This window comes from Lemur catta, chromosome 4, assembly GCF_020740605.2.
Source record: "Lemur catta isolate mLemCat1 chromosome 4, mLemCat1.pri, whole genome shotgun sequence".
NCBI classification, from domain to species: Eukaryota; Metazoa; Chordata; class Mammalia; order Primates; family Lemuridae; genus Lemur; species Lemur catta.
Window position 1 is genome coordinate 71975873 of NC_059131.1, and position 23609 is coordinate 71999481.

Below are 23609 nucleotides of genomic sequence, written 5' to 3' on the forward strand. Positions count from 1 at the left end.
TCCCTACTCGGCAAAGTACTAATCTGTGCATGTGTGTGAGGAAAATACCTAAGGCTAGAGAAGGAACCATTCAAAAAGATTACAGCAAACAGTGCCTGGCATTCACACAGGGACAGGAATAGTGCTTATTCCCACCAAATTGGAAACACCCATAATTCATGAGATATTGGATAGAGTACTAAGGAGGGTCTTACCTCAGCTATAAGGAATAATTAGTTTGAAAATGAACACTACTCCAGATCTACCTAATACATCTTGAAAGCAAGACCCAAAAAGACCAAACTGTTTCCAAGTAACTTAAAAGTACCTTAGAACAAAACTCAAGAATATTTATAGGAATACAAAAATAAGAGCACCCAACAAGGTAAAATTCAAAATGTATGTCATCCAATGAAAGATTACCAGGCACACAGAGGTAAGAAACCATGACCCAACAAGAATAATAATCAGTCAAAAACCAACCTAAATGTTAGCAGACAAGACACTAAAACAGGTATTATAAATGTGTTCCATATATTCAAAAAGTAGAGAAATGGAAGACACACAAAAAGACTGAATTATACTCATACAGATGAAAACTAAAATGAGTGAGTTGAAAAATATACCAGAAGGGATTAATGACAGATTAGACATTGCAAAAGAAAAGATTAAGGAACATGAAGGCATAGTAGTAGAACCTAACCAAATGGAACAAAGAAAAAGAAAATCCAAAAACCAGTGAGCTGTGGCATCAACTTTAAGCTGGGTAATACATGGACAATTAGAGTTCCCAGAATGAGGTTGGGAAGAGGACAGGGAAAATATTTAAAGAAATAATAAGCAAGTGTGTCCCAAACTTAATGAAAACTATAAATTCAGAGATCCAAGAAGTTCAACAAACCCTAAGCATAATAAACATGGGGGGAAAAAGATATCAAGAAATATTAAATCAAATTACTTAAAACAAGAATTACAAAATGTACAGAAGAACAAAGATAAGGATGACATCAAATCTCACTTGAGAGACAATGCAAGCAAGAAGACAACTTCTCTTAAGTACTAAAAGAAAAAAAGAACATAGCAACCTGTAATTCTATACCAAATAAATTTATCTTGTTTTTTTTTTTGAGACAGAGTCTCGCTCTGTTACCCGGGCTAGAGTGAGTGCCGTGGCGTCAGCCTAGCTCACAGCAACCTCAAACTCCTGGGCTTAAGCGATCCTACTGCCTCAGCCTCCCGAGTAGCTGGGACTACAGGCATGTGCCACCATGCCCGGCTAATTTTTTCTACATGTATTTTTAATTGGCCAGATAATTTCTTTCTATTTTTTTTTTTTACTGGAGATGGGGGTCTCACTCTTGCTCAGGCTGGTCTCGAACTCCTAACCTCGAGCGATCCACCCACCTCGGCCTTCCAGAGGGCTAGGACTACAGGCGTGAGCCACCGCGCCCAGCCTATCTTTTAAGAACAAAGGCAAGATAAAGACATTTTCAGATATATGAAAACTTAAAAAAATTCATTACCAGCAGATCCACACTATAAGAACTGTTAAAGGAAATCCCTCAGGCAGAAGGAAATGATACCAGGTGGAAATATGTATATACATTTCTCAGTAATTGATAGAACAAGTAAACAGAAAATCAGCAAGGAAATGGTGGACTGACTGACATTTACAGAGCACTCCAACAACAATGGAAGACACATTCTTCTCAAATGTACACACTCACCAAGATAGCCTGTATTCAAAGTCATAAAACAAGTCCCAAATTCAAAACGATTAATGTCATACCAAGTACAGTCTCTAGCCAGAAAGGATTTAAATTATAAATCAATAACAAAAATTCTTTGATAAAGACCTCAAAGACTCAACTTCCATCTTAAGAAACTAGACAATAAAAGAGCAAATTACATCCTAAAAGGAAATAAAAACTCAAGTGAAAAAGCAATGAAAAAGGGTGAAACAGATACACACACATACACACACAGAATAAAGCTAAAAATTGTTTTTGAAAAGATTACTGAAATTGATAAACTTCTAGCCAGACTGATGAAGAAAAGAGAGAAGACACAAACTGTAAATATCAGGAATGAGAGGGATGTCACCACCACAGATGCTACAGATATTCAAAAGATAGTAAGCGAACATCATGAACAGTTTTGTCAATAAATCTGACAACTTAAATGAAAATGACAAATTCTTTGAAAGACATTAATTACTGAAGTTTATTCAGGAATAAATAGAAATAGATAACCCCTATATCTTAAAAATTGAAATTGTGGTTAAAAAGCTCCCCACAAAGAAAACTCCAGGCCTATAGGGATTCAATGGTTAATTCCTACCACACATTTATGGAAGAAGTTAACATGAATTCTGTACACTCTTACAAAAAATGAAAATACAAAAACACCTCTCAACTAATTTTATGAGGCCAACATGACTCTAATACCAAAAGCAAAGATATTATAAGAAAACAGACCAATATTCCTCATGACCAAAGATACAAAACTTCTAAACAAATTTTAGCAAGAAAAAAACCTAATATATTAAAATACATTACATAATACAATATAAATCATGACCAGGTAAGAAATGCAAGGTTGATAATTCATCATGTTAACCTAAAAGAAAAACATCTCAATGATGCAGAAAAAGCATTTAATAAATTCAACGTCCATTTCTGTTAAAAACCCTCTTTAAATGAGACACAAAAGAGAACTTCCACCCTAAGAAAGGGTGAAAAAGCTGTAACTAACATAATATTTAACAGTGAATGACTAAATGCTTCCCCCTAAGATTACAAATAAGACAGAGATGCCTACTACTTTATTCAAGTTTGTACTGGAAGTCCTAGGCAGTGCAATCGGGCAATAAAAATAGAAGGTATCCAGAATAGAAAAAATTATATTTATTTGTAGAGATGATTATCTATGAAAAAATTCAATGGAATCCTCAGAAAAGCTATTACAACTAATAAGTCAGATCAGCAAGATTAGAGAATACAAAATCAACATAAGAAAATTTCTTTTTCTTTTTCTTTTTTTTTGAGACAGAGTCTCGCTTTGTTGCCCGGGCTAGAGTGAGTGCTGTGGCATCAGCCTAGCTCACAGCAACCTCAAACTCCTGGGCTTAAGCGATCCTACTGCCTCAGCCTCCCGAGTAGCTGGGACTACAGGCATGTGCCACCATGCCCGGCTAATATTTTCTATATATATTTTAGTTGGCCAGATAATTTCTTTCTATATTTAGTAGAGACGGGGTCTCACTCTTGCTCAGGCTGGTCTTGAACTCCTGACCTCGAGCGATCCACCCGCCTCAGCCTCCCAGAGTGCTAGGATTACAGGCGTGAGCCACCGCGCCCGGCCTATTTCTATATATTAGCAATGAACAATCAGAAATTGAGATTTTAATCTTTAGAATAGTATCAAAAATATGAAATACTTAGAGATAAATCTCACAAAAGATATAAAAGCTTTTACGCTGAAAATTACAAAATATTGCTGAGAAAACTTAAAGACCTAAATATTAATAAATAGAGAAAATATCCCTGGTTCATGCACCAGAAAAATAAATATTGTTGAGATGTCAGTTCTCCCCCAATTGATACACAGATTCAACATAATCCCAATCGATATCCAAGCAGGCTTTGTTGCACAAATTGATAAACTGATTCTAAATTTCATAATGAAATGTGAAGGACCTAGAACAGGCAAAATCCTGAAACAGAACAAAGTTGGAGGACTAACACTGTTTCAGTAATTATAATAAACCTGGACAGTGTGATACTGGCATCAAGACAGACAGCTAGATTAACAGAAAAGAGAGACAACTAGAAATAAACCCACACAGGTAAATGCAATTGATTTTCAAAAAGTACAAAGACAATGCAGGGGGAAAAGGATGGTACAGTCTTTTTAACAAATGGTACAAGAACAACTAGATATCCATATGCAAGAAAACCTGAATGCAAACCTCATGTCATATGTAAAATTAACTCAAAACGAATCATAGATCTAATGGGAAGACCTACAACTATAAAACTTCTAGTAGAGAATAAAGGAAAAAATCTTTGTGGCCTCAATTAAGAAAAGATTTCTTAGATACCATACAAATGACATTATCTATAAAAGAACAAACTGATAAACTGGACTTAATTAGTTAAAAACTTATGATCTTCAAAAGACACCGTTAAGGAATGAAAAGACAAGCCTCAGACTTGGAGGGAATCCTTGCAAATATATACCTCCAGAAAACTTGTATCCAGAATATATAAAGAACTCTCAAATCTCAAAACTAAGAAAACATATAGCCCAATATAAACGTAGGTAAAAGATAAAAAGACACTTCACCAAAGAAGATATATGGATGGCAAATAAGCACATGAAAAGATGCTCAAATTGATTATTTAATGGGGAAATACAAACTAAAATTATAACGAAATACAAGCATACCTCAGAGATATTGTGGGTTTGGTCCCAGATCACCACAATAAATAATACATCACAATAAAGCAAGTCACACAAGTTTTTTGGTTGCATGTAAAACTTATGCTTACACTGTAATCTATTAAGAGTGTAATATGTCTAAGAAATGTACATACCTTACTTAAAAACACATTATTGCTGAAAGATGCTAACAATCATCTGAACCTTCAGCAACTCGTAATCGTTTCACTGATGGAGGGAAGTTTATGTACTATTTTAAATTCTACGTTGTCATGTCAACAATGTTCACAGCATATTCACCAGGAGTACATATCATCTCAAGGAATCACTTTCTTTTCTCATTCATAAGAAGTAATTCCTTAGCTGTTCAAGTTTTATCATAATATTGCAGCAATTCAGTCACATCTTCAGGCTCCACCTCTAATTCTACTTTTCTTGCTATTTCTACCACAGCTGCTGTGACTTCCTCCACTGAAGTTTTGGACCCCACAAAGTCATCCATGAGGGTTAGAATCAACATCTTCCAAACTCCAGTTTACATGGATATTTTGACCTCCTCCCATGAATCATGAATGTCCTTAATGGCATCTAGAATGGTGAATTCTCTCCAGGTTTTCAACAACTCTGCCCATATCCACCAGAGGAATCACTATCTATGACTGCTATAGCTTTACAAAATGTGTTTCTTAAACAGCAAGACTTGAAGGTCAAAATTACTCTTTGATCCATGGGCTGCAGAAAGGATGCTGGGTTAGCAGGCATGAAAACAAAATTTATCTCCCTGTATATCTCCATAGAGCTCTTGGGTTACCCAAGTGCATTGTCAATGTGGAGTAATATTCTGAGAGGAATCTTGTTTTCTGAGCAACTCTCAACAGTGGGCTTAAAATATTCAGTAACCCATGCTGTAAACAGATGTGGTAAATTAGCCTCTAACAAGAGAGTCAGCCTGTCCTTTGAAGCTTTGAAAGCCAGGCATTGACTTCTCCTTTCTAGTTATGAAAGTCCCAGATGGCATTTTCTTTCAATAGAAGGCTGTTTCATATATTTAATACATTGAAAATCTGCTATTGTGTAGCCAATTTCATCAATGATCTTAGCCGGATTGCTGCAAATTCTGTATCAGCACTTATTGTTTCATCCTGCCCTTAATTTACGATATGGAGACAGCTTCTTTCCTTAAACTTTATGAACAAACCTCTGGTAACTTCCAATTTTTCTTCTGCAACTTCCTCATCTCTCTCAGCCTTCACAGAATTAAAGAGAATTAGGGCCTTGCTGTGGATTAGGCTTTAGCTTAAGAGAATACTGTGGCTGCTTTGGTCTTCTATTCAGACCACTAATACTTTCTCCATATCACTAATAAAGCTGTTTTGCTTTCTTATCACACGTGTGTTCACTGGAATGGCACTTGTAATTTCCTGTAAGAACTTTTCCTTTGCATTCACAACTTGGCTGTTTGGTGCAAGAAGCCTAGCTTTCAGGCTATCTCAGCTTCTGACATGCCTTCCTCAATAAGCTTAATCGTTTCTAACTTTTGACTTAAAGTGAGAGATACGCAACTCTCCCTTTCACTTGAACACTTATAGGCCATTGTAGGCTTATTAACTGGCCTAATTTCAATACTGTTGTTTGTCAGGTAACGGGGAGGCCTGAGGAGTGGGAGAGAGTTGGGAATGGTGTCAGCAGAGTAGTCAGCAGACAAACAACATTTATTAAGTTTGCAATGTCATATAGGTGTGGTTCTTGGCACCCCAAAACAATTACAATAGTAACTGGAAAAAATCACAGATCACTATAACAGATACAATAATAATGAAAAAATTTGAAGTATTGCAAGAATTACCAAAGTGTGACACAGAGACATGAAGTAAGCATATGCTGTTGGAAAAAAACATTGCCAAGAGATTTGCTCGATGCAAGGTTGCCACTAACCTTCAATTTGTAAAAAACACGGTAACTGCGAAGCAGGTGAAGTGCAATAAAATGAGGTATGCCTATACCACTACACACCCATTAAATGGCTAAAATTTAACAGACTGACCATACCTAGTGCTGACAAGGATATGGAGGAACACTTCTGATGGGAATATAAAATGGCACAGCCACTTTGGAAAACAGGTTAGCAGTTTCTTAAGTTAAATATACAACTACCACATGATCCAGGCATCCCGCTCCTAGGTATTTATCCAAGACAAAATAAAATACATGTGCATACAAAGACTTGTATATGAATGTGTTCACAGCAGCTTTATTTGTATAATAAAAGGCAAAAACTTGAAACGACCTGAAATTTCAACAACACATGAATGGATAAACAGATCATGGTATAGTCACATAATGGAATATTACTCAACACTAAAAAAAAACTTGCTACATGTAAGTTGGAAGAATCTCAAAGGCCTTGTACTGAATAAAAGAAACCACTCTCCAAACCATATGGTCTCAAAATTACACACCGTATGATTTCATTTATATGACAGTCTCAAAAAGAAAAAGCCATAGTGACAGAACAGCTCAGTGGTTGTCAAAGGTTAAAAATGGACATTTCTAACCTCTGCCATTTCTATATGGGAACAGCATAACTGGGTTTTGAGGAGTGATGGAACTGTTTTGTATCCTGACTGTGGTAGTGGTTACACAAATCTATCTATACATGTGTTAAAATTCATAGAACTATATACCAGAAAAAAAGTCAGTAAAAAAAAAAATCTGTTAAGGTAGCATACTACTACTACTACACACACACACACACTTTGTACCCTGCTGCTTTCATTTGTCAATGTATTTAGGAAATCACTAAATGGAAAATTCTAGAGATCTTTCTCATTCATCTCTACAGGTGTATAATAATCCATTCATAATTGGATATGCATAATAATCATATATCTTTACAGGTGCACAATAATCCATTCATAATCCATAAAATAATTTATTCAACTATATATGGGCAGTTTCCAATATTTTTCATTTACAAATTATCATGCTATAAATAACCTTGTGTATGTCTGTATTTACATTGTTAGAAGTACATCTTCGGAGTCAATTCCTAGAAACGGGATTGCTAGGTCAAAATTGTAAATATCTACGTACTTTTGTTAGATATTGTGCCAAATTTCTTTCCATTAAGGTTGTATAATTTTTGCATTCCCACTAACAAGGTGTGAAAACACATGCTTACCCACAGCCTCACCAAAAGTGCTGTCAAGCTTTTAAGCTTTTGTCATTCAAGTAAGTGAGAAATGGTATCTCATTTAGGTTTTTCCTCCTTAGATCAAAAAGATACCAATTTTTAATAAAATGCAGCTCCTATTTAAAGTACACAATGCAAAGTTTGTAGTATATTCACAGAGTTGTGCAACCATTACCCCAAAGAGAAACCCTTGTACCCATTATCAGTCACTCCCCACACCACCCTCCCACAGTCCTAGGGAACCACTAATCTATTAATACTTTCTGTCTCTGTGGATTTTCCTAATCTGGATGTTTTATATAATGTCTTCTATGGTCCTATATGGTCTCTTGTGAGTTTGTTGACTTATCATAATGTTTTCAAGGTTCACCTATGTTGTAGCATTCATCAGGACATCACTCCTTTTTATGGCTGAATGATATTCCATTTATTTACATTCATCAGCCAAACATTCCAGTTTTTTCCACTTTTTGGCTAATAATTCTGCTATGAATGTTCTTGCACAAGTTTTAATGTGCAAATTTTTATGTTTTCATTTCTTTGGGGTATATACCAAAGACTACAATTGCTGGGTCTTACGATATTAGGTTATTAAGTATGGAATGTCAATTGATATCTCTGACATTTCACTTTGACATTCTTGGTTTTTTGTTTGTTTGCTTTTTTTATTGTGAAGGTACATCCTCATTCTTTCAAATGCATGGTTTGGCTTGTGATTATCTTTCTAATCTTTTTTTAGAGCAATTTTTATGAAATCATAGATAAGTCAAAAATTTGTGTTATTTTTGAATGAGTTCTGTGGTAGAACTAATGCAGCACAGACAGCTTGAAATATCAACGAAGTGTTTGGGAAGGATGTGGCTAATGAACACACAGTATGTCGATGGTTTGAGAAGTTATATTCTGGTGATTTTAATCTTGAAAATAAGCCCTGTGGGTGACCTGAGACCAAAATGGATAATGATGGGCTGAAAGCTGTAGTGGAAGCAAATCCATCTCAACCCACACAAGAATTAGCAGCAATGTTTGACATTACTATTCCAACAATATTGGACCATTTGAAACAAATGGGCAAGGTGAAGAAGCTGGATAGATGGAGTTCTGCGTGAATTAAATGAGCATCAGAAGAGAAATAGTCTTGAAGCTTGGCTTTCTTTGCCATCATGACATAAAGGCGAACCATTTCTACACTGTATTGTTATATGTGATGCAAATGGATTCTTTTTGATGATCACAGGCGTTCAGCACAATGGTTGGACAAAGATGAAGTGTGGAGACACAGTCCAAAACCGAATATTCATCAAATAAAGCTAATGGTATCTGTCTGGTGGTTCAGTGCTGGTATTATCCACTACATCTTCATGAAACCTGGTCAGTTGATTACAGTGGATGTCTACTGCAACAAACTGGAAGAATTGATGAGCATGCTTGCAATTAAGCAGCTGAGATTGGTCAGCAGAAATAGGCCAATCCTCTTGCAAGACCACACGTTGCAAAAAAAAAAAAAAATGCTGCCAAACTATAGAAGCTGGACTTGGAAATTCTCTGCCATCCACTGTATTCATCAGACCTTGCACTGACTACCATTTCTTCCAGGCTTTGGACCACTTCTTGCAAGGAAAAATATTCAATTCTCAACAAGCTGTTGTAAAGGCCTTTTGCAATTTCATTGCCCTCCAGGCTTCTTTGCTGCTGGCATAAGCAAGCTATCGTTAAGATGGTAAAACTGTGTTGACAGTTGAGGCACATACTTTGATTAACTGTACTGCTTCTTGTTTGAGATATAATAAACTAAACTTTTGATTTGAATTTGGACATTTCATATTTAATGACCTAATAAATAACTCCATATTTAACATTTTGGGGAACTACCAACTACTGATTGTTTTCCAAAGCAGGTCTCACCATCTAATATTCCCAACAGTAACATATGACATTCCAAGATCTCCACGTTCTTCACAACACTTGTTATCTGTCATTTTGGTTACAGCCATAAGACTGGGTGTGCAGTGGTATCTCATTTTGGTTTTCATTTGTATTTCCCTGATGACTAATGATGTTGAGCATCTTTTCATATGCTTATTGGATATCTTCTTTGGAGAAATGCCTATTCCGATCCTTTATCCATTTTTTAACTGAGCTGTCTGCTTTTGAGTTATAAGAGTTCTTTAACATGTCCCTTTATCAGATACATGATTTGTAAAAATTTTCTCCCATTCTGTGGGTTGGTTTTTCACTTTCTTTATAGGGCCCTTTGAAACACAAACTTTTTAACACATTTACTGTCACACTGGGAAAAATTTTTTTTTCCTTGGGGCCACGGTGCTTTATTATGAAAATAGAATAAAAACTTTGAAAACAAAATGCTCCTTTCTAATTTAATAAAAAAATTGTTATTTTTTTATTGTTTTCTGTGTATGAGTTATATGCAACTTGAAAAACAGTTCACATGGCTCCCAAGGTAGAGACGTGTGAGTTACATATGCTTTATGAGGGCCCAGGCTCAAAACTGGCATGAGTTAAATACAACTCACATGGCAGTTAATGTGTTAAACTTTGATGTCTAATTTTCCTTTTGTTTGTGCTTCTGGTGTCACATCTATCAGGAAAGTTGTTTAGAAACTCAATGTCTGCGGTAGGCTAAATAATGGCTCCACAAGATGTCCATGTCCTAATCCCAGGAAGCTGTAAATGGAACCTTACATGGCAAAAGAAATTTTGCAGATATGATTAAATTAAGGGTTTGGGGATGGGGGAATTATCCTAGATTATCCAGATGGGCCAAATATAATCATATTCAAAGGAACAGAAGGCAATATGAAGATGGGAGCAAGATGCTGGAATTAAGCAACAGGGTGATGTAAGGAAGAGGCCATGAACCAACGAATTCAGGAAGCCTCTAGAAGCCAAAAAATTAACAAATTCTCCCTTGAAGCCTCTAGAAAGAGCACAGCCCTGCCAACACTTTGATTTTAGACTTCTGCTCCCCAGAACTGTAAGAGAATAAATTTGTGCTGTTTCAACCCACTAAACTTGTGGTGATTTGCTACAAGCACAATAGGAAACTAATATAGGGTCCAAGGTTTTTGTTTAGGGTTGGTCACATAGGTACCCTATGCCTATTCAAAAATTCCAGATTCCCAAAAGAAAGTCAAGTTTTTAATATAAACCACATATACTTAGGTCTATTACTAGAATTTCTATTCTATTCCATTAATCTATTTATATACCAGTACCATACTTATTCCAATTATACCAATTATATAATAGTTTAAAAGCATGTATTAATAACTACTTATGCTAGTCATCCCTCATAACTTTTCTTTTCCAGCATTTTCCCAGCATTCCTATGTGTTTATTTTTCCATATAAACTTTGACATCAACTTTTCTAACTCCAGAAAAAGTTTTGTTGATATTTTTTAAAAATAACAAGTTAAGTTAGAGATAGCTGATGTCTTAGTCTGTGTTGCTACGAAGGAATACCTGAAGCTGAGTAATTTATAAAGAAAAAAGGTTTATTTGGTTCACAGTTCTACAAGTTGTATAAGAATGGCATCAGCATCCGCTTCTAGTGAGGGATTTGGGCTCCTCCACTCCTGGAGGAAGATGTAGGGGAACCAGCGTGTGCAGATCACATGGTGAGAGAGGAACCAAGAGACCAAGAGAGAGGAGAAAGGTACCAGGCTCTTTTTAAGCAACTAGCTCTAAGGGGAACTAACAGATTGAGAACTTACTCAGTCCCCCACTCCCTGACACAGGAAAGGCATTCATCTATTCATGAGGGATCCATCCCCATGACTCAAACACCTCCCATTAGGCCCCATCTCCAACATGGGGATAAAATTTCAACATACAAAGGTTTGGAGGGTCAAATATCCAAACTATAGCAAGTGACATCTTTATGATGTTGAGTTTTCCTACCCCAGCACAAAGAGCATCTTTCTACTGTTAAAATGTATTACTCCTTCCTTTAAGAACGTTTCAAAGTTTTCCTCAGATTCTGCACACTTCTTAAGTTTACTCTTAAAACTATTTTTTGTTATTGCTGTTATTACTACTGATAGCGTTTTACAATGTCTGAAATATTTCAAGAAACTTTTAAAAGAGTTTTGGTTAAAAAAAAAAAACCACAACATAAAAACACACACATCTACTAGAGGGTACAAACAGGTGTGAGGGAGTGTGGTCTGGTAGCTGCAAACAACCCAAGCCCAGAGGGCCTCAATGGATAGATTTTCTAGAGGGAAAACAGACATGGGTTAATTCACCAAGAGAGTTCAGTGGAGCTAAGAGAACTGCTGCTGAAATCCAGACAGCCAAAATCAATAGCTTAAAGAAAAAAAGCCATAGATAATTGGATTGAATAAAATGTAACGTCCATCCCTAATAACTCTTTAAAACTGTTAAAAATACAAGAAATTTCCTATTACCAAGAACATCTAACTGCAACCAACTACCACGATCATACTTTACAATGAAACACATAAGATATTTTCCCCTCAAAGACCAGAAAAACACAAGGATGGCTACTTCATTACCACTCTTATTTAACATTGTTCTGAAGCTCTAGCAATGCAATAATACATACAAACATACATATTAATATTAGATTGAACAACTAGGTTGTTATTCAATCATCTTGGATAGCAATTTCAAACAGTTCAACTTAATACATATGTATACACATGGAAGAAAGAAAAATGAAATAGAAAACATTATAAAAATGTCAACGCATTCCAAATTTACTTAACATTGTATTTTAATGCAATTCTAATCAAAAAGCAAATAGGACTTTAGAATTTTCTTCAAAAAATCATTTTAGGATCTGCAGGGAATAAAAACAAGAAAGACAAGAAAATGCTTTTAGAAGAATAATAATTTAGGAAGAGGGATGTCTTGCCAAGCCAGATAATAAAATGTACAAATAAGCTATATTACTTAAAATAAACTGAAGACAGAAATATATACATATCTATGTATATGAGGAAAAAAACAGAAAAATTAAGAAACAGATCCAAGTATATAACAGAATTTAAAAGAAAAGGAAATATTGTATACAATTCAATGACTGGTGTGAAGGCAACTGACTAACCATTTAAGAACAAAGAGATTTCCTACCCCATGCCAATAGACTGAAGAATTAGAGATCTGCATTTAAAAATAGAAGAATGGAGATAAATAATGGCAAATATATAATCTTTATGCATAGAGCTTTTAAGGCACAACACCTAAAGCAAAGGCAACAAAAACAAAAATGGACAAATAAAACTAAATCAAATTTTTGTTCAAAGAATATAATCAACAGAGTAAAAAGGCAAAATGGGAAAGCATATCTCCAAATCATCTAATAAAGAGTTAATAGCCAAATATATAACTCCTACAATTCAACAACAGCAAAAAACAATTAACCTGACTAAAACTTCGGCAAAGGACTTAAACATTTTCCCCAAGAAGATATACAAATGCCCAAAAAGCATATGAAAAGATAACTAATCATTAGAGAAATGCATATCAAAACCACAATGAGATGTCACTTCACACGCATTAGGATGGCCATGATTAAAAAAAACAAAGAAAACAGAAAACAAGAGTGAGCGCAGGTGTAGAGAAAGTGGAACCCTTGTGCACTGCTGGTGGGACTGTAAAATGGTGTGACCACTATGGAAAACAGTGTAGCAGCTGCTCAAGAAATTAAAAATAGAACTACCATATGATCCAGAAATCCCTCTTCTGGGTATATACTCAAAAGAACTGACAGCAAGATCTTGAAGAGATAATTGCACACCCAACTTCACATTATTATTCACAATAGTCAAGATGTGGAAACAAGTCAAGTGTCCATGGATAAATGAATAAACAAAATGTGGTATATACATACAATGGAATACTATTCAACCTTAAAAAGGAAGGAAATCCTGTCACACTACAACATGGATGAACCTTGGAGATATTATGCTAAGTAAAATAAGCAGGCACAAAAAGACAAATCCTGCATGATTCCACTTATATGACGTATCTAAAGTGGTCAAATTCATAGACAGAAAGTAGAATGGTGGTTACCAGGGCCTGGGGGTTGGGGAGACAAAGAAATGGGAAGTTGTTGTTTAATGGGTATAGAGTTCCAGTTTTAGAAAATGAAAAAGTTCTGGAGATCTGTTGCACACAATGTCAATATACTTGATAGTACTAAACTGTACACTTAAAAATGGTTAAGGGCCAGGCACAGTGGTTCACACCTGTAATCCTAGCACACTGGGAGGCCGAGGCAGGAGGACCTCTTGAGGCCAGGAGTTTGAGAACAGCCTGAGCAACACAGTGAGAACCCCACCTCTACAAAAAATAGAAAAATTAGGCGGGTGGTTTGGCATGTGCCTGTAGTCCCAGCTACTTGGAAGGCTGAGGCAGGAAGATTGCTTGAGCTCAGGAGTTTGAGGTTTCAGTGAGCTACGATGACACCACTGCACTCTAGCCCAGGCAAGAGAGCAAGAACCTGTCTCAAGGAAAAAAAAAAAAAAAAAAAGGTTTAGATGGTGAATTTTGTTGGTTTTTACAATTAAAATTTGTTAAAAATAATAAATAAAAATAAATAAATAATGCAGGTTTCACACTCTATCATGACAGGCCATGTCAAGGATTCTCTTAAACCTTAGACCTCTGCCCTAACTGTTGTATGCAACAAAATGCATCAAGCAAAGAGCAAAAGCTTTCTAGAAACCTTCCATCTGTGGTTTTAAAGTAATCACATGGGAATGAAAGAAAAATAGATTTAGTACTATAGATGAAACTAATGACCACCTAATTCTGAAAGAAAAAAAAGCACCGGAAATTAACTACTTCTGGAGCCCATGGATCTCTAAGGGAAGTCTGAAAGTTATTTCCCCCATTAAAAGCAAAGGCCACTACTGGCCCTTGAATTACCTCCAGTTCCTTTTAATCCAGGGCCAGCTTCTGAGAATATTCCACGTCTAGATTAACTTGTCACGCTAATCTAGAGCTAAAGGGTATCCACAGAAGGCAATTATTACTTAACCTAAGTAATATCTTCAAGAACAAAGAGTCACTGCCTTCTAAAACCAAATACTTCTTTCCCTGGATTTTTCCACTCATCAGTTTCCTTGGTTTCCTTTTAAGAGCTTTTATGACCCAGAATGGCCTATGATCATTTTAATGGTTAACATGTCCATACAAAGTGATATGGAAGTTTATGGCTGTTAAAAAAAACACACACACACACACACAACAACAAACCAAACAAATGCACTTCACTTGAATACTTAATACATTGGTTTTCCAGGAACTGGCAAATCTGTTCTTTTCAGGCGGTACACAATGTAACAAAATCTACTTCCTAAAGTATTTATTCAGGATTATATGGGGACAGATGGCTTGGGATGGAATCCTGGCTCTACCACTTACCAACTCTTTTACCTTGGGTGCATTATTTAACCTCTCTATGCCTCAGTTTCATGATCTATAAATTGGGGTTTATGAGAATCTGAAAATCTTAAAAATCCAAAAGGTACAAGAGTAATGGTTTAGACAAGTGTATATAACTCATTTTAGTTACAAAGCAACACACAGGGAAGAAGAAAGTGGTGTCACTCAATGTCCTATTATAGTAGACTTCCTAATGACACCTGCACTGGAGTAGAGTTTTACCTACACTCTTGACTCTCAACCCAGGTCTGAGGTATCAAAAGGAGAAGATACCGTATATAAGCTTTCATTCAAAACCAAATGACTGCTATGTACATACCACAGATGTTGATAGACGGTCTGCCCTATAGAAGAAATTCCAGTCTGGGTGAAGAATGACACCCATGAAGTCATTAAAGTAGCTAAACAGGCGGTACACAATTAAGCATCAAAATGAATGATAAATGAGTAACAAAGACACTGCAGATTCAGAGGGGGCATGCAGGACTGAACAGAAATGGGGAAAGGTGGGAGTTGAGAGTCTACTGCAGTACCCCAGGCTGGAGGCTGTGAGAGAGCTGACAAGGTGGGCAGGGGGGTGTAACAGCCACTGATGCTACCTGATAAAGTGTCAAAACTGAGTCCAACGTGGCAAGGAGAATAATCATGGCATTAATAAAAACCGGGAAACTGGAAGTAGCCTAAGATAATTCTGCCCTCGACATATATAGTGTGCGCCAGTAACTAGGCACACATAGAAAAGGAAGACATCCAATGGGCCACTGGAAAGCAGTGAATGACAGCTAGGGCACAATGATAACCAGGAAGTACAAAGTCACATAAACTAAAGCAGTGCCCAATGCTCCTTCCAACAGATAGTAAGGAAAAATTCATTGGTAGAAAAAGGACTCTTGGGGTAGCAAGGCCAATCACAGAGCTCAAATTACAGCAGACAAGAGAGAACACCTAAAATACCAAGCACCCAGCAAAGATTTCACTTTCTTCCAGAGGTAGTTTAGTTTATCAATACTCTGGCAGATAACAAATAGGATGACTTTACATCTGCTTCCAAAGCTAAACCTTTTGGCAGGTGCCTATGAAGATCCACTGTAAGAATTAGAAAGAGGAGGGAAATGGGCATTAGCAAGAGAAGAGAGGACATACTTTTTCCATTACAGAACTCCAATGCTCCTCAAAGTACTAAACAGCTTTTAGTAAAAACAAGCAACAAAAGTTCATTAGTGAAGTACTTAGGTAATACTCTAGGCCCTAAAAAGGGTACCCACTCTACTCTCATACAAAGGATTAAAACATCTCACTCTTAAGAAAATCACTTTTTAGGCCGGGTGAGGTGGCTCACACCTGTAATCCTAGCACTCTGGGAGGCTGAGGTGGGTGGATCACTCAAGGTCAGGAGTTCGAGACCAGCCTGAGCAAGAGTGAGACCCCATCTCTACTAAAAATAGAAAGAAATCATCTGGCCAACTAAAAATATATATAGAAAAAAATTAGCCGGGCATGGTGGCACATGCCTGTAGTCCCAGCTACTCGGGAGGCTGAGGCAGGAGGCTCACTTAAGCCCAGGAGTTTGAGGTTGCTGTGAGCTAGGCTGACACCACGGCACTCACTCTAGCCCGGGCAACAGAGTGAGACTCGTGAGACTCTCAAAAAAAAAAAAATTAATAAGGAAGACCCTCATCAACCTAATACTAACCTAAAAAAAAATTTAAAAAAAAAATCACTTTTTAAAAATATTTTTACATTATAAAGTAATAATTTGATTAAGAAAAGTAAATATCACTCCTAACCAATACTACCACCCTTAGACAAACCACTATTAGGTGTTTTATTCCCTTTCTTCTGGCCTTTAGTCTTAAGCAACTTTTTCATATGCTTTGTAGATAAAATACTTTCGTATGATTCTTCTGCACTTATGTCACAAATACAGCTTAAAACAAAAATTGGTGAATGAAATTACAGTACACTGGCAAAAAAATTTTAAAGTCCCAATAAAGACTATCAAACTTTACCCTGACATTTAATTTTCAATTAATAATACATATGACACTGAAATTTACACTATCATGGATTGAAACAATTATATTATTGAAAATTTATCCAAATTTATATTAACTAGATACATAAACTATAGCTTCTCAGTCAGAGTAAACTAAAAGGCACACTTTCAAAAAACCCATTTCACAATGAAACAATATTATGTGATATGATTTTTTTTAAAAGGCTCTTATTTGTTAGTCATAATGGGCTGATTTATAATTCAAAATACTAAAAATTATACATTTAATATACACACAATATGTTTTTATATATTTAAAAAATATATTTTCATTAAACGCACACATTTTCACTATTCTCAATATCTACATCTTAGCCTCAAGAAAAATCTTGCTACCATTCCAGAACAAGCTAGTTATTTGTAGTAATTATAGTAACTTCTATCTCTGGCAATTCTTTCAAAGACCTTACAACTTTATTTTACAGCCAAAACAGTCTCAAAGGTCCCTTTCCTCTGGTCTAATGATAACACACCTTCACAGATCAGTTAAGATAAATGTTAAGACACAGAAATGTTAAGGCATATAGGATGTTAAGACAAGGAAAGGCTCAAGCTTCTAACTCAAAACTAACAACGTCTACTCCAAACATGAAAAACTGCATTAGGTAATCTAATTATTTCTGCAGATTTTCTTCAGGAGACAGTGAGTTTTGTTTTGAAGATTTTCTAGTGAAATTCTACTATAAAGCAGAAGAAATACACAAACATACAAAATACCTATAGAACCATCATTAAAACTTTAGGTAAATCTTAACTTTGAAAATTTAAACAAGTTTATACTACTTAAACACAAAAAATCTTCACAATGTTGATGAATAAACTGATCTCAGCTATCTTCAGAAATCTGCCCAGACTTGCTGAAAAAACTCATCAGCACCCTTTTGGGGCAAATGCTATTACTTGTGCCCCATGAGATGCCAAACTCATAGTATTACAATCACCCAAGAAAAACAACTGCATTTCCCCTACTTACTCAAAAACAATACTGGAATTTGATCAGCAAGGTTTAAAACATAGGCCATTTCTGGAGATATCTTCACGGAATATTTGATTAGAACCAGATCTGTTTATGATGGGCAAAGACCTGTGTTCTATATTAGTATAATTACCATTAATACCTTGAATAACTTTGAACATACAAATCGTTCATACAGACACAGCATGGGTCACAAAGGATGTCTGATTCAGCTACGACCACTGGCTGATTCAACCACAATTTTTATACATACTCAACACCCTGGCATGTATTCTCCTTGCCCAGCCCTTATGCACATTTATGGATATTAGAGAGGTGTGCTAAAATATATAAACTATACAAATGGAAAATTAGCAAATACATCTTAGGCCGACAGCTCTCAAACATGAGGTTTGTTTACTTAACTTTAATAAGTTTTATTAGCATATAAAATGGCTGTTGGAAAAATAAGTAGCAGTAGAAGGATAATACAAACTAATGCTTTACTAGACTCAATCATTTCATTTCCCTGTGTGAATGGCGCATGAAGATAATCATTCCCTGAAACAAAGGCTAAGTGCCTATTGCGTTTCTGGTATTGTACAAAGTAAGCAAAGGAATAGAAAAGCAACGATATAATACCCACCAAGGTCTACTTGAAGCCCAAGGAGATATACCCATTAAATTACTATACTATTTTGGGGTTTACTGAATACCCGTTACATGCCAAAATGGTAGGCACCATGGCCACACAAAAGAACACTCAACTAACTGCAGATCTGTAACCAGTGATGAACTATGACAACACCGGGCCTGACTAGTCCTAAAGTGGCAGTATTTTATTCTGGAAATAATCTTGCTTCTGTCAATGAATTCTTCCTATAAATGGCAATTCTTTGAATAATTTCCACTATGATAACTCAGACTAAGGCTGCTTAAAGAGTTAAATGAGGGAATGTAATGTTTTGAACAAAAATAAACAGTAAACTGAAGCACAATTGCACTTTAACACTAATTTGGTTTGCATTTGCTGTTACCTTCAGTAACAATAAAAACCAAGCGACTTTACTCAGAAAAGTAGAACATCAACTCTAAGGTTACCTTGGCAAGAAATTATTTTCTTGTACTGGAAGTTTAGTGTGGAACAGGTTTCCCTTTTGTTGTTAACCTATTCACTTTTAGTGAATTCTTCATGAAGTCTGTGACCACTCACATTTCCCAAAACAGTTGTGCCGACAAAATTACACAGATTTGGTCTTCAAGATTACAAAACAGTATTTGACCCTGTCAAAGTACTGTTGTTGCAGCCATACAATACTAACGATAGCTTTTAAAACAGGGACTAGCCTTAACTGTAAAAATTATAAAGATTTGCAAGCTAGCAATTTGACATTTGTTTTTAAAGTCTCCCATATCAAAAATAAAGTCACCGAAATGCGCGAGTATCTTAAGAAACGTAAACAGGCTTTCAATAGCTTACTAAAAAGAGCCAAATGGAATTCTATTTAGGGCTAGTAATAAACATCAATACTGCAGAGCGATATTGAAGAAGGAAGCTAAAGAAACAAGATCCCCCTAGAAGAAATGTTTGAACAAATTCAAAGTAAAATTTGGGAAGCTGTGTTTTGAAGCCTTTCCACCAGTGTATTTTCACTAAGGCATTTTAAAGTAAACTCTACACACCGTTATTAAAACCGCAAACAAAAAGTGTTCTAAAATTTACCTATTAGCAGCAATAAAGCCTAAAAATATGCCCCTCCTACACAGCGGGCCAAGTGGCAAGAACATACGAGAACTCAGGAAGTTTTGAAATGGCAGTGACAGGAGACAAGAGGAAGGAATCACAGAGAAGAGGAGCAACTCCGTGCGGCCGACGCCGCGAGTTAGCAGCCGAGCTGCAAGTTCACGGCTCGGACCGACTCCACCAACTTCGCGCCAGAGCCCCGACCGCGGCCCTTCCTCCCAGTCGCAGCCGGGCAGCGGCCTCCGCGAGAGCGCGGTGACAGCCCGGCCACGGGGCCCGGCCCGGGGGATGCTAGCCGGCTGACACCCACCTTCTTTCTCGGCCCGCGCCGCGGCCACTACGAGGGTCATTACCAGATGCAGCGCTCCCAAGAGGCCGGCGGCCGCGCTCCGCGGGCCCCCGCCGCGGCTGGCCGCGGGCTCCAGCCCAGTCCCGGCGGACGTGGAGGCGGCGGCGGCGGCGGCTCCTGCTGCTCCTCCTCCTGCCCGCTTCCCCATCCCTGCCGGCCGGGGGCCGCCGCGCTCGAGGTCCGGCGCGGCCCTTCTCGGTGAGGCGGCGCCGGCGCGGGAGCCGTGGTCCGGGCTCTGGCCGCGGTGCCGGGGATGAGAGTGGTTCCGAGCCCAGGGCTCGGGATCTTGGCGTGGGTCTGGGTCCGTGCTTGCGTGTGAGCGAGTGTCAGTCACGGCCTCGGCATCGCCTACGAGGAGTCGGAGCAGAGAGGCCACGGGTCAAGCGCGGCGGGCGGCCATACTGGAAACGGGCAGGGGCTGCGGGCGGGGAGCTCTGGCCTGCGAGGGGCGGGGCGCAGCGCTGGACACCGCCCCCGCCGTGGCGACACCTGGGCGGCCCGCTGGTCGGTCTGCCAGCCCCGGAGTCCGTGGGCCCCAACTCTTCGTCCTGCTGTCGGAGGCCCACGACCTCACTGGCCAGACGGCACCAGGGCAGCACAATCCCAAGCTGTCACCGCTGCCCGGCGGGGGAGGAGGGAGGCATGGCCGGGCCCGGCCGCCAGGACTTATGATGGGCGCACACGCTTCGCAGAGGCAGTGACGGTGATCACGTGGAGACGGAGCGTCCTCCCCGCGCAGGCGCCGTGGTGCGTGGGCGGGGCGGAGGAGGGGTTGCTGGGCGCTGGGGAGTTTCGGCAACTCGTTCGAGGGCAGGGCAGAGCCGGGTCCTCTGTACTGCAATGCGAGAGCCTTACAGGGCCTGAGTGTGTATCCGGACTGCGAGGCCAAGCGCGGAAGGTTAATGCCGTGACTCCTCCTCGTAGCACCTCCTCTTCACAGCCGCTTTGACGTCGAAAATATCCCCGGCCTGATTCAGTTCCTGGTGGGGCTTCCTTGAGCCGCAGTATTCATCTTTGTATCCTCCAAAACACAGTACCCGAGAGGCACTTCATGAAATCCTCATGCCTTTGGCTTGTGCCCGCTTACTTTGCCGCGGTAAACCTCGTGTGTGCACGGAAAGCAGCAGTGACCCTGGACGGAGAGGGGAGACTGCTCTTTAGAAAAATATCCAGTGGTGGTGCTGGTTTTCTCTGTCTTGGAATGATTCTTAAGACGTTTCTATTCACATATTTTCTGCAAGGCCCAAATCAAACGGCGTCTGTTCCAGGAACCATCTCTGGCCTCTCAGATGCCCTTTTCGTCTTAGGTTGAGGTTTCTGGTTTGCGTGGCTATTCTCTCCGAGACTTAAGTTCTTTACTTAGTAACTTCTCCCCAACGCCTAGCCCAGAGCCATTTTACTTTGCTCAGCTGTATTTGTTGAGTGAGTCAGTATATTTATAAGGCCGTGCCTAACCATAATACATCTTAGAACAAACTAGATAGAAAGTAAGGTTTCAGAAAGACAAGAGGAACTCACAGTGCTACCCTATGCACTAGTCTTTGTCAAGCAAGCACTTAAATTTATTTATAAATTAATATTTTAAACATAACCTTACCCTAATTCTTAAAACCAGTTTTATTTTTTTGAACATTAGTGTTAAAATTGAGTAACCAAATTTTGTTCGTGATGTAATGAAATAGGAATCTTTAAGTTGGGTTTAGGCAAATGCCTAAAGCAAGAGATTTCTGGAAGGCTTTTAATTCACTGAAGAAATCAAGCCCAAGGATATGTGACTGAGTACCTTTGCAGAGTCAAAGCTTAGCCTCCAACGCGCCAGCACTGGGCGTCAGTAGCCCTTCCCCCATTGCCCGGTTTAGGGCAAATAAACCTTTCAACCATGAAATGCTCAGGTTCTGTTAAGCGGGAATCGACCATATCCCCTGGTTAGCCTGAGGCTCAAGAACCCCATGGGAAATAACTTGCTTATGTCTATAATTGGAGCTTAGACATACACAGACATGTTTGATCAAAAGTAGATCTCCCATAAAGCTAATGAGGCTTAAGCTGCAGGGCCCCTCTCTTGCACAAGTTCCTTCTAGGGCCCTGCACCAGATTGTATATTTATTGGCTGCTACTGTTGTTCTTAAAGGGGCCCTCCCAAAAGTTGGGTAAGCTTTTAAGGCCTACCATACTTGAACCCTTCCTTATGTCTGATGGACACTGGGAGCAGGAGAGGAGGTGATGGAACTTTCTTCCTAGGAAAGGACAATGAGACCACTGGGAATATAATAATAGTAAAAGAAGTCTTGCTACGCAACTTGGTAAATTGTGTGTTGGAGATGGAGAGAATCTGGAGTTGAGCCACCAACCCCCATCCCCCACACTCATGTGCCTCATTAAAACTGAAAGAACTATCACACCAAGGACCCTCATGCAGCTCTGATTATTTGTGGACTTCCTTTCTTCCCTTTTAGAAAATAGAGAGACCTGGGCATTTAGCAGGTGGAGGCTATTAGCTGGCAGAATAAGGGAAAACCCACTAAATCAGTGGTTCTCAAAGTGTCATGCCCAGACCAGCAGCATCACCTGAAAACGTGGTAGAAGTGCAAAATTAGCAGACCACATCCCAGACCTGTGGAATCAGGAACTCTGGGTTGAGGTCCAGCGATCTGTGTTCTGACAAGCCATCCAGGTGATTTTGATACAGGCTCAAGACTGAAGACTGTTGCACTAAATTGATATACGCTGGGAACTACACATTGTTGGGACTCTTCATTTGCTATTCACTTTGCCCTCTACCCATATTGGTAAATTACCAATGAAGGCAGAGTTATACGGGACTCAGACAAATTTGGGCTTAAATCTCAGTCCTGCCTTTATAGGTTTTGTAATGCTGGGCAAATTACTCAACTTTTCTGTCCTCAGTTTCCTCATTTATAAAATGGGGGTTTCTAATAACTAATAAATTTGGAGAGATAAAGCAAAATATGTAAAGCTTATAGACTATGTCTGTCACGTAGAAGATTGTGAAAAGTAGCTATTAACTTTTTTTCAAAACACCACATTAGACACAAAGATCTCTGACCCATTGATACCCTTACTTCATTGCACAAAATATTTGAGGAGGCTTATAAGAATACTTTCATTATACTAAGTGTATACATTAATTAAAATTTGGGACCAAGAGGGGAAAAAAGCTGTTGGTATTTCCAGGGTCCTATCTCGCTTGCTCCATAGGTGAATGCATGTGGTAGCCTGCTATTCAACACCATCTGTACACTTTCAAGTCCCAACTGTATGTCACAAGGCAGACCTTACTATCTCTACTGCTGTTCCCACTCAGGTGTCTAATAGACATCTTAAACTCACATGAACTCCTAATCTTCCCCCCACCCCCAAACCTTCTCCACCCACAGCCTTTTTCCTATCTCCAGGGTAACTACAACCATCCACTTGTACAGGCCAAAAAC

The 23609-nt window shown here is 38.5% G+C and overlaps 1 protein-coding gene across 3 annotated transcripts in view; it reads right to left on the bottom strand.

Annotated features, from left to right (window-relative positions):
• The window catches only part of TMEM131 (transmembrane protein 131), a 206890-nt gene extending 186307 nt beyond the window's left edge, over positions 1 to 20583 (bottom strand). For 2 of the 3 annotated variants that reach the window (XM_045550174.1, XM_045550173.1), the window contains exon 1: positions 20119 to 20563. In XM_045550174.1, the coding sequence (XP_045406130.1) occupies positions 20119 to 20305 (187 nt within the window). In that variant the 5' untranslated portion in view covers positions 20306 to 20563. Of the gene's footprint in view, positions 1 to 20118 lie in introns of all 3 variants that reach the window. The other variant, XM_045550172.1, reaches the window with a different exon arrangement.
• Positions 20584 to 23609: the final 3026 nt, after the last annotated feature.